The sequence below is a fragment of the Mandrillus leucophaeus genome, unplaced genomic scaffold (genome assembly GCF_000951045.1).
Source record: "Mandrillus leucophaeus isolate KB7577 unplaced genomic scaffold, Mleu.le_1.0 Scaffold611, whole genome shotgun sequence".
Taxonomy (NCBI): Eukaryota; Metazoa; Chordata; class Mammalia; order Primates; family Cercopithecidae; genus Mandrillus; species Mandrillus leucophaeus.
Window position 1 is genome coordinate 1,559,509 of NW_012106598.1, and position 12,563 is coordinate 1,572,071.

General features: G+C 39.5%; 1 protein-coding gene across 1 annotated transcript in view; it reads right to left on the reverse strand.

Annotated features, from left to right (window-relative positions):
* Positions 1 to 12,563, reverse strand: part of STK3 (serine/threonine kinase 3) — a 485,544-nt gene that overhangs the window by 91,058 nt on the left and 381,923 nt on the right. The window contains exon 11 of the mRNA XM_012000011.1: positions 10,332 to 10,524. Coding sequence (XP_011855401.1) covers positions 10,332 to 10,524 — 193 coding nt within the window. The remainder of the gene's footprint in view (positions 1 to 10,331; positions 10,525 to 12,563) is intronic.

Below are 12,563 nucleotides of genomic sequence, written 5' to 3' on the forward strand. Positions count from 1 at the left end.
AAGAAAAGTCAAGTCTGAGGAAGAACTTAATAAGTATCCAAGTATTTATGAAGGGTTCTTTGCACAGAAAATAGTGACCAGCTGTTTTCAATCTCCAATGAAGGCAGAATAGAAGGAAACAAAAATTGAAGCCCAAGATTTTAGTTAAGTAAAAGGATTTCCTGTGCAAGTAATGAATATTGTAATGGTCACTGTGTGTATCTATGAAAATGCTTTCTTCAAAGGCCTATACAGGAAAGAGATTTTCATTTGTACAGGGAAGACTAATATTTACATCCTTGTGTGTGTTTTGTGCTAATAAAAGAGGGATCCTACAACCAAAATACATACACCAGCAGGTCTGAGCTGGGTTATACTTTGTTAAACATCCCATGGACCAAGAGCACACAGAAGAGTAGACTATACTCAGTGCCCACAGGGAACTCCAAACCACTGCAGCCACACCTTACCTGGCTTCCTCGTACTTTTGGAAAGGAAAATGAACGATTTCTAGTTGCCCAAAATACGATGAGTATTTGCACCCAGCTGGAAGAGGGACCTGTAGTTTATTGTTGTCACCTTTATTGTCATATCCCGGGCAACAGTAACCTCCTAAGTTAAAGAGGAATGCAACAGTGTTTCATAAAAGCATGATAAGTGGGAAAGTAATTCCCCTACACATTCTCCTACCCTTGCCAATTATTTCTTGGCATCTAAAATTCCATCCTTAGTGATTTACTCCTTTGGCTCAAGGCTGTATGATTCTGGGTGAAAATATATTTCACGAACATTAAACATTATTAGGCATTTTATTCCTGTGTATCTGGTCTTTTTCCAAAACAGATTTTGGAGGGAAAAAGGAAGGAAGGAAAGGATATGAGAACTGAGAGAAAGATATTACTAAGCAAAGAATACGGCATGGAAGTAGATGTTCAGAACAAAACAAATTGCCTCACACTTCACAATTTTATCTAGGAACAATGGATGAACCAGGAAGCAGAGTCAGCCTTCCCTTCTTGGTATCTCTCCTAAACTGCCGCTGAATATCTAGTATCTGTCTCCAGAGTAACTCCTAAAAAGCTAAAGCAGAACTTCATTTGCTTTCTCCTACTATTTAAGTAAAACTGCATATATGTGCTGTCCAAAATAAACTCTGAAATTCTCAAAATCAATAAATACTATAGGCATATACAGGTAAGACATTCTTTAAATGTATATTTAGTAAATATTATTTAACCCAGTATTTAAGAAATGATAAACATTTATGAAAGGTTAATATAAGTAAATAATATACAACCTAAACATAACCGGTTATTTCTCCACCCATTCTTTTTTTGTTTTTCTGAGACAGAGTCTTGCTCTGTCACCCAGGCTGGAGTGCAGTGGCACGATCTCGGCTCACTGCAGCTTCTGCCTCCTGGGTTCCAGTGATTCTCCTGCCTCAGCCTCCTGGGTAGCTGGGATTACAGGTACATGCCACCATGCCCGGCTAATTTTTGTATTTTTAGTAGAGATGGGGTTTCACCATGTTGGCCAGGCTGGTCTCGAACTCCTGACCTTACCTGCCTTGGCTTCCGAAAGTGCTGGGATTACAGGCGTGAGCCACGGCGCCTGGCCTCTTTACCCATTCTTTTTTTTTTTGAGATGGAGTTTTGCTCTTGTTTCCCAGGCTGGAGTGCAATGGTGCAATCTCCAGCTCACTGCAACCTCCGCCTCCTAGGTTCAAGCAATTCTCCTCCAGAGCAGCTGCCTCCAGAGCAGCTGTGATTACAGACCACCACATCCAGCTAATTTTGTATTTTTAGTACAGACGGGGTTTCTCCATGTTGGTCAGGGTGGTCTCGAACTCCCAACCTCAGGTGATCCGCCTGCCTCAGCCTCCCAAAGTGCTGGGATTACAGGCATGAGCCACCACGCCTGGCCTCTCCACCCATTCTTAACACAACATGGTCTCCACCTATATCACCATCCAGCTGCCTCTCTGTTCAACATGCTCCCGTGTATCTCCAGCCTTCTTAAATACTCCCGTAAGTTCTAAACACAATATTCCAGGTGAGTTCTGGCTCCTGAGAGCAGAGGGAAGCTGTTTATTTCCTTGTTCTAAAAAGTGGTTATCTGTCCTAGCTGCACCTCAGAAGCTCTTGTAGAGTTTTTAAATTTTAAAAAATATATTTTAAAAGCAGAGATGCCCAAGCCCTGCTCCAGTCTTCAGACCAGCATCTCTGAAGACTGACTGTTACAATACATACTTGTGAGGCTAGTTACTTGGACCCAAGAGCAGGGTTTATCTTGTAAATCAAGCCCACTGGTCCAGCCTGTGGTGATCTTTTAGGATCCTCATTCTATCCTATAACATATTTTTATTGTTCCACTTCATGTTATTTGCAATTCTGACGGACCTTCACCTTATAGCTTCATCCAAGTTTCTATGAAAAATTTTGAGCTAGCCAGGGCTTGAGACCGAGGTTCTGTATCACAAAATGAGAAATCTTCTGGTAAACAATTTATTATTTAACACTGTAGTAGACTGAAATTTAGCAACCACTGCCATGTGCCTCTGGTGAGCCTTTGTATCATAGAGGCTAGAGAGCTGAGCACCACATTTCTCAGAATTCCTTGCAACTAGAGTTCTGGGTAAGTGCACTCTTTCACAACTGGGGGGCGGAAAAAACAAACAGAAGCTATGTGTCTGCTAGTTTAGTTATTTCCTTCTTGCAAGCCCTGTCATGGAGACTTGATTATTTACAGCAGCATTCTAGCATCTAGTCACCAGTTTCACAGGTACTGAGGAGTGGTTGCAGTAATATTTAGTAGCTTTCTAATCCCTAAATAGCAATGACGGTTGATTTCAATCTGTATTACTGAACTCAACAGTGCCAGTGGCAGCCTCTGGATTGCGATTCCTCATTGTGGCAGTAGTAGTTGTTCCTTATAAGCTCACTTTTGTGGTGTTGTGGGAGTCACTCCTGAAGCCTATGCTACAGTCTTCTCCTCTAGCCTTTCCATTGATTTTCTTAACATCTACATCTCTAATATGGCTTGGCTCTATGTCCCCACCTAATTCTCACGCTGAAATTTTAATTCCCAATGCTGGAGGGGGGCCTGGTGGGAGATGACTGGATCATGGGGGTGTTTTCTTTTTTTTCTTTTTTTTTTGAGACGGAGTCTCGCTCTGTCGCCCAGGCTGGACTGCAGTGGCCGGATCGCAGCTCACTGCAAGCTCCGCCTCCCGGGTTCCCGCCATTCTCCTGCCTCAGCCTCCCGAGTAGCTGGGACTACAGGCGCCCGCCACCTCGCCCGGCTAGTTTTTTGTATTTTTTAGTAGAGACGGGGTTTCACCGTGTTAGCCAGGATGGTCTCGATCTCCTGACCTGGTGATCTGCCCGTCTCGGCCTCCCAAAGTGCTAGGATTACAGGCTTGAGCCACCGCGCCCGGCCGGGGGTGTTTTCTAATGGTTTAGCACCATCTCCCTAGTGCTGTCTCGTGGTTGAGTTCTCACAAGATCTGGTTGTTTAAAAGGGTATAGCACCACCCCCTTTGCTCTTTCTCCTGTTCAGCCACGTAGGACGTGCCAGCTTCCCCTTTCACCACGATTGTATGTTTCCTGAGGCCTCCCCAGCCAGGCTTCCTGTACAGCCTGCAGAACCAAGAGCAAATTATACCCCTTTTCTTTATATATTACCCAGTCTCACGCAGTTCTTTAAAGCAATATGAGAACACATGAATATAATCTCTGACTTAAATTTCTTTGTGTGTGGAATACCTAGAGTAGTTTCTGTTTCTTCCAGTAAACTCTCACTGATATAAGCACATTTGAGTATAACTGTTGCACTCTCATAACAGGACCACCAGCTAGGTCACACTACATAATGTCTACAAGGATATCATGAAAGACCTTGTTAAATACTTTTCTAATATCCTAAGATACAATATTCAAACTCTGCATTTTCTCTGACCTTGAAGTTTAGCAATGCTGTCAAAAAAGGAAATTATATTATTCTGATATGATTTCTTCTCAGGAATCTATGCTGACTTATAAGGATCCTGATCTTTCCTAAAGGACTCTTAAATGTTCTAGAATCCTGCCCAAGAAGGACATTGAGCTCACTGGCCCCAGAGCAGTGATGTGATTCTAGTGTCAACCTTGTGTCTATATACTGGTTCCATTGCTTACTTGCTATGAAATCTTGGACAACATTCCCAAGTCTCAGTTTCCTTAGTGCTAAATGGTAGTGAAATGCTATTTTACAGGATCCTTGTGAGGAGTAAATAAGATAATGCATACAAAGTCCTGAGCACAGTGTTCAGCCCGCAGTAGGAGCTCAATTAATAACAGCTGTAACCTGAGAAATTCACCTTTTTCTCCCTTTCCAAAAATAAAATAAAATAAAATAAAATGTAAATGTACCCTTTTATACTTCCATGACACTCTACTCATTTTCTCAAAGAGATGTCAAATTTCACAAACAGTGGAAAACAGTTCTCTCATCTCAAGTCATATCAATAGATATTATCAAACATACTCTTGGTCAGGAGATGCCAAGTGCACTGAGTACTTCTCTAGCATTTGCTTATCTTGCCATTCAAACCCCTTTTAATCATGTTGATGCTACTCAGTTCATTTTGGAGATCATCATTGTCTATAGAAGCCCCATTGGCTAGCTTACTGAAAAAAGAGAGATGGAGCAAGGTCTTGGAGGAGGCAGGAAAAGGTGGAGGTAAGAATTTGCCGTGGGAAGAACAGAGCTGCTCGACAGCTCAGCATCTCCAGTCCCAGAAAGATACAATCTTTCTCACTGCATGGGAAGCAGGGCTGGCAACGCCTGGGGCTTCCCAGATGCTCCCTCTTATCAAGTTGTTGAAAGGACAAATTAATAGGATGGATAGATGAATATTATCCTTTACTGATCATCAACTATATTTAAAACACTGCTAGGCACGTTTTGAATTTACATAATACACACACCTGCACAAATACACACAACAGAGAGACAATACATATCACTGAAACTCAGACAGAATTAAGTAACACAATCAATAAATGATTTGGCTTCACATATCATGCTCTTTACTATACCACATCATTTGTTCAGAAAACATTTCATGAACTCTTACCAAGTGCTAGGTATTGTATTAGGTATAAAAAATACAGTGAGGAATGAACAAAAGCACATGCTCACAATAAAGCATGACAGTGCTGTAAGAGTGAAAGCTTGGGGTGAGATGGGAGCCTGTTAGAAGGGCACTTATTCCTAACCTGGAGTTGACAGAGGAAGCAACCTCTTAACTTAGCCTGAGTGGATGAATGTGATTTAGCAAAAGAAGGATAAATCCCACAGGAGGATTTGGGCATTGCAAGAGGCCAAAGGTGAAAAAGCTCTGTAGGCCGGGCGTGGTGGCTCAAGCCTGTAATCCCAGCACTTTGGGAGGCCGAGACGGGCGGATCACAAGGTCAGGAGATCGAGACCATCCTGGCTAACACGGGGAAACCCCGTCTCTACTGAAAAATACAAAAAACTAGCCGGGCGAGGTGGTGAGCGCCTGTAGTCCCAGCTACTTGGGAGGCTGAGGCAGGAGAATGGCGTAAACCTGGGAGGCGGAGCTTGCAGTGAGCTGAGATCCGGCCACTGCACTCCAGCCTGGGTGGCAGAGCAGGACTCCGTCTCAAAAAAAAAAAAAAGAAAAAGAAAAAGCTCTGTAAGAGCTGAGAAGCTGGAAGAAGGATGAAGAGGGAATAGAAAGGTAAGTAGTAACCAGAGCATATACTGCTTCTTAACTGGTGTTGAGTTTTAGCCTATAAGCAATTGGTAGTCACTGGGAGGTCATAAGCAGAAGAGAAATGTGCTGAAATCTGTATGGTGGGTAGGGAATGAAGATTGGAGGCAGAGGATCAGCTTAGAAGCCTCACAAGTGAGAAACTATGAGGACTTGCACTAAAGAAATGCAAGCCGAGATCATGAGAAGAGGACAGAGATATTTAGAGGGCAGAACTGATGAGATGTTACTTCCATGAAGGGTGAAGGAAGAAACGGAAATTAAGAATGACTCAATTTTTCAACCTTATTCCAAAGACCACATTTAAAACACCTACACAACTTCTCTAGGTACTCGCGTTATAACATTTCATTTTTTTTCTATAAAGTAGGGAGCAAGGTCATCTACTGAAACTGAGATGGGAGGTAGCAAGAAGAGATGTAGTGAAGATCTAAACTAGCCACTCTGTAGAATGAGGAATTGCAGAACCGAAAAACACAGGCTTCCAGGAAAGTTCTGAGGGCCCAAATGGGGCAGAAGGTCTTGATCTGGTAGCCCTCATCTGTACAGATGGAAGATTATCTCCAGCAGCACTCAATAGCCAGGGTAAAGATGCACAGAAGATGAACACAGAGACTGGACCATATCAAAGTTTTCCAGGAGAGGCAGAAAAGACAAGATATTAGGGCAGAGGAGTTTAGAATATAAGAGAGTGGCAGAAGCAACGAAATATAGCCTCTAAGCTGGATATAGAAGTGAAGGGAGGGTGTGCTAATAAAAAGAAAGCAGACTAGGAACTAGGGTCAGGGAACTAGAGGGCCCTCATGACAGCATTTCCCAAAATGTGTTTCTCAGATACTTATTACACAGGATGTTAATCACTGACAAGTTCCTCATTAAAAGCTTTTCATGGTCAAGTAAGTGAAGGAAACCTTGGGTAATGTAATTTTTAAACTGTTTTCTTCCCGTACTATTTGCATTTAATAAGTTAATAATATATACTGTTGTTCTGTAATAATTTATCTCTAGGATAAATATGCATTTCCCAAATACTTCTGATTATTGTATATTATTTATCTATATTTATCAGAGAATTTCACTGAATGGGTATCTTAAGGAACACATTTTCAGAAGGTGTGCTCTATGAAATGAGAAGTAGGGATGGTAGAACACTTGAAAAGAAAGTAGCTTACTAAGGCAGGAGGTTTACCTGAAAGTTCTCTTAGCTTCCAGAGCAATGTATCTTTAATTCTACTATAACACACATACACACACACAGACACACACAGACACACACACACACACACACAGCTTGACTCTGACTCTACTGTAATTAGTATTCATTCATGAAACCAATATTCCAAGAGCATGTACTATTATGTGGCAGAGGAGATTTATACAGCATTCTTACCAGGACAAACTTCATAATTTATCTGGGGAAAAAACAGAAACACACAAGAAAAATAAAAACCTGGCTGGAAAGTATGGCTCTTCCTCAGATACCCATAAGATATAGTTTCCCTCCAGGGCAACTAGTGCTACCAATATAGCCACAGCTCTGTAAGATCAGAGAGTTCCTCCATAAAAACAGAGCTAAGATGAGTAGAACTGAGCTGAACAAACGAAAAAGCCCCAGTCTTGTCTTTGCTGAAGCTACTACTCTCCCAGTCATTCATGATGAAATAATCTCTCCTACCCCATCAATCTGATGACACAGATTCTTGACCTGGTCCTAATCTACTCCAGGATAAGAAATCCTAACAGTTGATTTTCTTAAATGACAACCAACCTGCTTAAACCCCGTGTCAACCATTCAGAATTCCAACTGTCACAGACTAGTATGGATAAAGCATAATCTGTAAGGAAGAAGTAGAGATCCACATGTAAATACTGGCTAGTGCCAGACTGTGAAGGATCTTGGTGACACAGCTGAAGCCTGGATATCCCTTGGGGAATGAGGAGGCCTGATGGATATATGAATAGGAAGATCGGGAGCGGGAGGGTAAAAGTAATGCCATCATTGCTAAAAACAGGTTTAGAAAGTTATTCTTGGGACATGCCCATAGGGTCCATGTCCATTTTTAAAAAGGCAGATCAAATTTTAAAATATTTTTTGTCATTTTTCTCCGCTTCCCTTCAAAGGGAAGGTTTTCCTTCCTAGAGGTAAGGAATTTTCCTTCCTAGAGGTAAGGAAAATAGGCCCATAATTTCCAGCTTCATGGTTAAAGGTATAAAAGAGAAAGTGTAAACATAATTTAAACTGACAAGGATGTTAAATCAGACAACTCACTTGAAACTCCAATGGGAAAAGAGATGAAAATCAAAATCTTCAGTACATATTGTAGAGATTTTAGAAAAACAAAAATAATAAACTGCTATCATCTTATTAGGGAACAAAAACGCTAAAGACACATTAGCAAATGTGGTTTTGACTGATGTGACATAAGCTGAGACCTCATACCAACTAATTTAAGAAGTTTTAAAGATTTAGATCATGAGAAAAACAAAACTACAATAATTATGTGGTTTCAGAAAAAGTTAAGTCTTCCCTCAGTAACTTCTTCACATTCTTTACTACTACCATACTACAATATGACAATCCCTAGGGGTTATACTAACATCACTTGATTAGAATTTTGGAAACACTGAAGTCCTACATTACAGAATGACGTCTAACTTGCAGAAACAAAAAACAAAGAAAGTTGGCTCCTGGGATTTAAAACTCGCCGAGGTCCATAAAACAACTGCAGTTACAAAAACCACTATCTGCTCAACTTCAAAATGGGCTTTCAATAAAACCTCTGTGACAAAAAGTCATACCTATATATTCAGTTACAACAAAATTATAACATATATTGATTTTTGTGGATGTCATACACAAAATGTGTAGACATCTGTGGTGTAATTTTAAAGTATGATGTTGGAAACATCATCATTGCTCTCTCTTCTTTGAAATATAATACACTGCAATCCAAATGAATTCGATTCTATAAAGACTCATTTTTCTTAACTACTATATATATGCTGATGTTCAACTATATGACTGCATGAAAAGTTGTTTATACAGCTTCATGAGGAGCTCAGTAACTCTCTAAAGATACAAAACAGCACTCATGATCTAATTGATCTGTTAAGAATCATAAAATTTGAGTTAAAAAATTATATCAGCTTATGGAAAATTGATATTACATGTGGATGAAAAATGTGTTAACTGTTTTACCACAGAGTCTTTGTGATCCACTTGTACCCTAACACTGGCTGGTTCTGGAGGCCACAAGACCATCCTCTGCAGTGTAGTGAGGCACGTTACGGATGCAGAAAACTTACTCTAGTCAGGTGCCCCGCTGGTAATTTCAGGAAATCCAAGATTTAGGCTGCTTTCTGGGTAAAAGGCTCAGAAGACCCACCAATGGCAGGAGATAGAAAATTCATACTCCACCCCCAGGATTATGGCAACATAGCAATCTATTTACATTTTGTGCTTCATGCTCTCTCTATCCAAAGTACATATGCAACCATAATGGGCTACACAGAACTAGGAAATGTGAAAAAGCAGCAGTACTGAGCCATGTGACTTGAAGCTATGGGTCAAACTTCAAAGGGGGAGTAGCAAAAAGAAAAGGGTGAGCAAAAAGGAAATGGAAGTATCTGAGAGAAAATCCTGGTACCCATTTTGCAGTACCAGCAAATTACTTAAATATTTACAGTCTTCTAGGTTCTACAATGCTAGAAGTCATGTAATTCTGCTTTTCTACCATTGAGAGGCAATACTCTTCAGTGGAAAGCAGCCTAGTGCTTGCTTAGACTTTGGCACTAACCACACAGGACTAGGGTAGGACCAGGACAGGAAGAAAAAGGTCAGTTGGTGCTAAGAGAAAATTCGTTTTTGCCTATAATTGTGAAATCACAATGACCTACAATGTTAACTGCACTATCTTAAAAAACTATTTTTAAAAAAGAGAAGTGCTAGTCTGTGAAAGCATTCCTATTGTCATCACTCTGTAAGCAACAGAGGTCAGAGAGAATGTTTGATCATCCTTTTAGCCACTGCAGCACCCCCCGCACTGTGCCTCACATATGGTAAGCAGCAGTAAATACTCATGGAACTGAATCTTCTGTATGAGTATCCCTGTCTCTTAATCCTTCTTTCTAGTGTTTCTTATTTTCCCACCTTATTTCTTCCCATAGCTTGCACTGCTCTGTCGTTGTGGTTTAACTGATAATTTGGACAACACAAAATAACAGTCTGTTGAATTTATTGGAAGATAATTTTAGGTTCACTTTTTTAATTGGAAAAGTAAATGTTAGGAACATTATCTTTTTCTCTCTAAAATACTTTGCAAATTAAGCAGTGGGTTAGCAACCTTCAACAGAAAACAGTTCCATATCTCTAAGTTGAAGATGTGTTGCTTTCTGCTATATTAAAATACAATTTTAAAAAGTTGACTTGTGCCATACTCTTTTTTACTGTTACGTAAATCTAAGAAACAAAATTCTCCACAATTGGCTATAAAAAGTAACACAGAACTAGCTTGGTTCCTATAAAAGTATCCTTTCAAATTAGAAAACAAATATTCAATGTAAAAAAGCCACATACTTTTCATAGTTCCATCTTCTTCTTCCTCATCCTCACTGTTTATCACCATGGTCCCCAAGTCGGATTCCAACATGGTGCTATTATGTTCAATCATGGTCTGGGCCCCTTCACTCATCGTGCTTGTGGCCCGCATGGTGCCCACACTCTCCACACTAGTCTTTACCATGGTGTGGGAATCCAGCTCATCTTCATCCTGCAAGCAAAATACTGTAATGAGGGAAGACTTTTCTGTGACAGCTGGATTTCTTAGTTCTTAACAAGAGAATGAATATATTATAGTTTTAATGCTTATAAAAATACGATTAGTACTGATTTTAATATAGACATACATACAAATGTTATTTTAAGAGCAAAAATTATTCAAAATAACTTAAAGTTTTAGGTAATTAAAGATCAAGCAACAGAAATTGATGAAGCAGAAGGCTGCTAGTTGCTTTTAAAATAAGGATTAAGATAGGTGAACTATCAACAAATGCATAACAAAGAATATGGTGATGAAAACAACTAAATATATAAAAGAGAGCACCTTTAAGACAGAACACATTTACACTTTGTATTATAATGGGCATAATGATGTCTATAAACCTTGTACAAGAGCCATTAGTTTTTTCTTTTAAATTATGGCAAAATATACATATACATATACATAAAATTCACCATTTTAACAATTTTTAAGTGTACAGTTCTATAGCACTAAGAATGTTCACAGTGTTGTGCAACCACCACCATTATACATTTACAGAACTCTTCATCCCCCCTTTCCCCAGTCCTGGCAACCTCTATTGTACCTACATGAGGTATCTAGAATAGGCAAATTCATGAGTACTACTATTCATACCATAGTACTAATTCATAATTACTACTGTACTCATGAATTTGCCTATTCTAGATACCTCACGTAAGTGGAATCATACAATATACTTCACTGAGCATAATGCATTCAAGATTCAGGCATATTGTGGTATGTTGTGTAATTTCATTCCTTTTTAAGGCTGAATGATACTCCACTGTATGAATACACCACATTTTATTTCCCTATTTATCTGTTGATGGCCATTTGGATTGTTGACACCTTTGTCTACTGTGAATAGTGCTAATGTGAACACTGACCTACAAGTATCTGTTTGAATCCCTACTTTCGGTTTGGTTGGGTATCTACCTAGAAGTACAATTGCTGGATCACATGGTAACTTCATATTTAATTTTTTGAGTGCCCAAACTGTTTTCCACAGTGGCTATACCATTTTACATTCCCACCAACAATGCACAGGATTCCAACTTCTCTATGTCCTTGACAACACTTGTTATTTTCCATTTCTAAAAAGTAATAGCCATCCTAATGAACATGAAGTGTTATCACATTGTAGTTTGATTTGCATTTCCCTAATGACTACTGATGTTGAGCAATCTTTTCGCATGCTTATCAGCCATTTGTATATCTTCTTTGGAGAAATATCCATTTACCCATTTTAAAATGGGTTGTTTGGTTTTTCTGTTGTTATTACAAATTCTGAATATTAATTCCTTACCAGAGATATAATTTGCAAATATTTTCTCCCATTTTGTATGCTTTTTACTTCATTTATAGCATCTATTGATGTAAGTTTTTAGTTTTGATGAAGTCTGATTTATCAGTTTTTTTTCTTTTGTTGCCTATGCTTTTGTTGTCAAATCCCAGCTTTTGAATGTTTCACAGAAGAATTGAGTCAGTAATATAAGTACAAATTAAAAGTGCTCTTTAGAACATTCACCAAAGATATACTGGAATAGGGTCATAAAAATAAACTAACAAATCCTGTCTGAAAGACCAACTGATAATCCCAGTGCTTTGGGAGGTCAGGGCAGAAGGCCAGGAGTTTGAGACCAGCCTAGGCAATACAGCAAGACCCTGTCTCCACAAAAAATTTAAAAATTAGCTGAACATGGTGGTGTGCCTGTAGTCCTAGCTACTTGATGGGCTGAGGCTGGAGGATTGCCTGAGCTCAAGAGTTTAAGGCTGCAGTAAGCGATGATGGCGCCACTGCCCTCCAGCCTGTGTGACAGAGCAAGACCCCATTTCAAAAAGAAAGAAAGGACCAAAGAATCGGCTATTTAGAAAAACTTGATTATGCACTGAAATTCATTTATATTTATTCCATTTTTAGTAGAAACATATAAGCAAAATCTAGTTCTGGCAGAGGTCAAAATGCAAATCTGAGAACATCAATGTTGAGTCTCAGCAATTTGGATTGT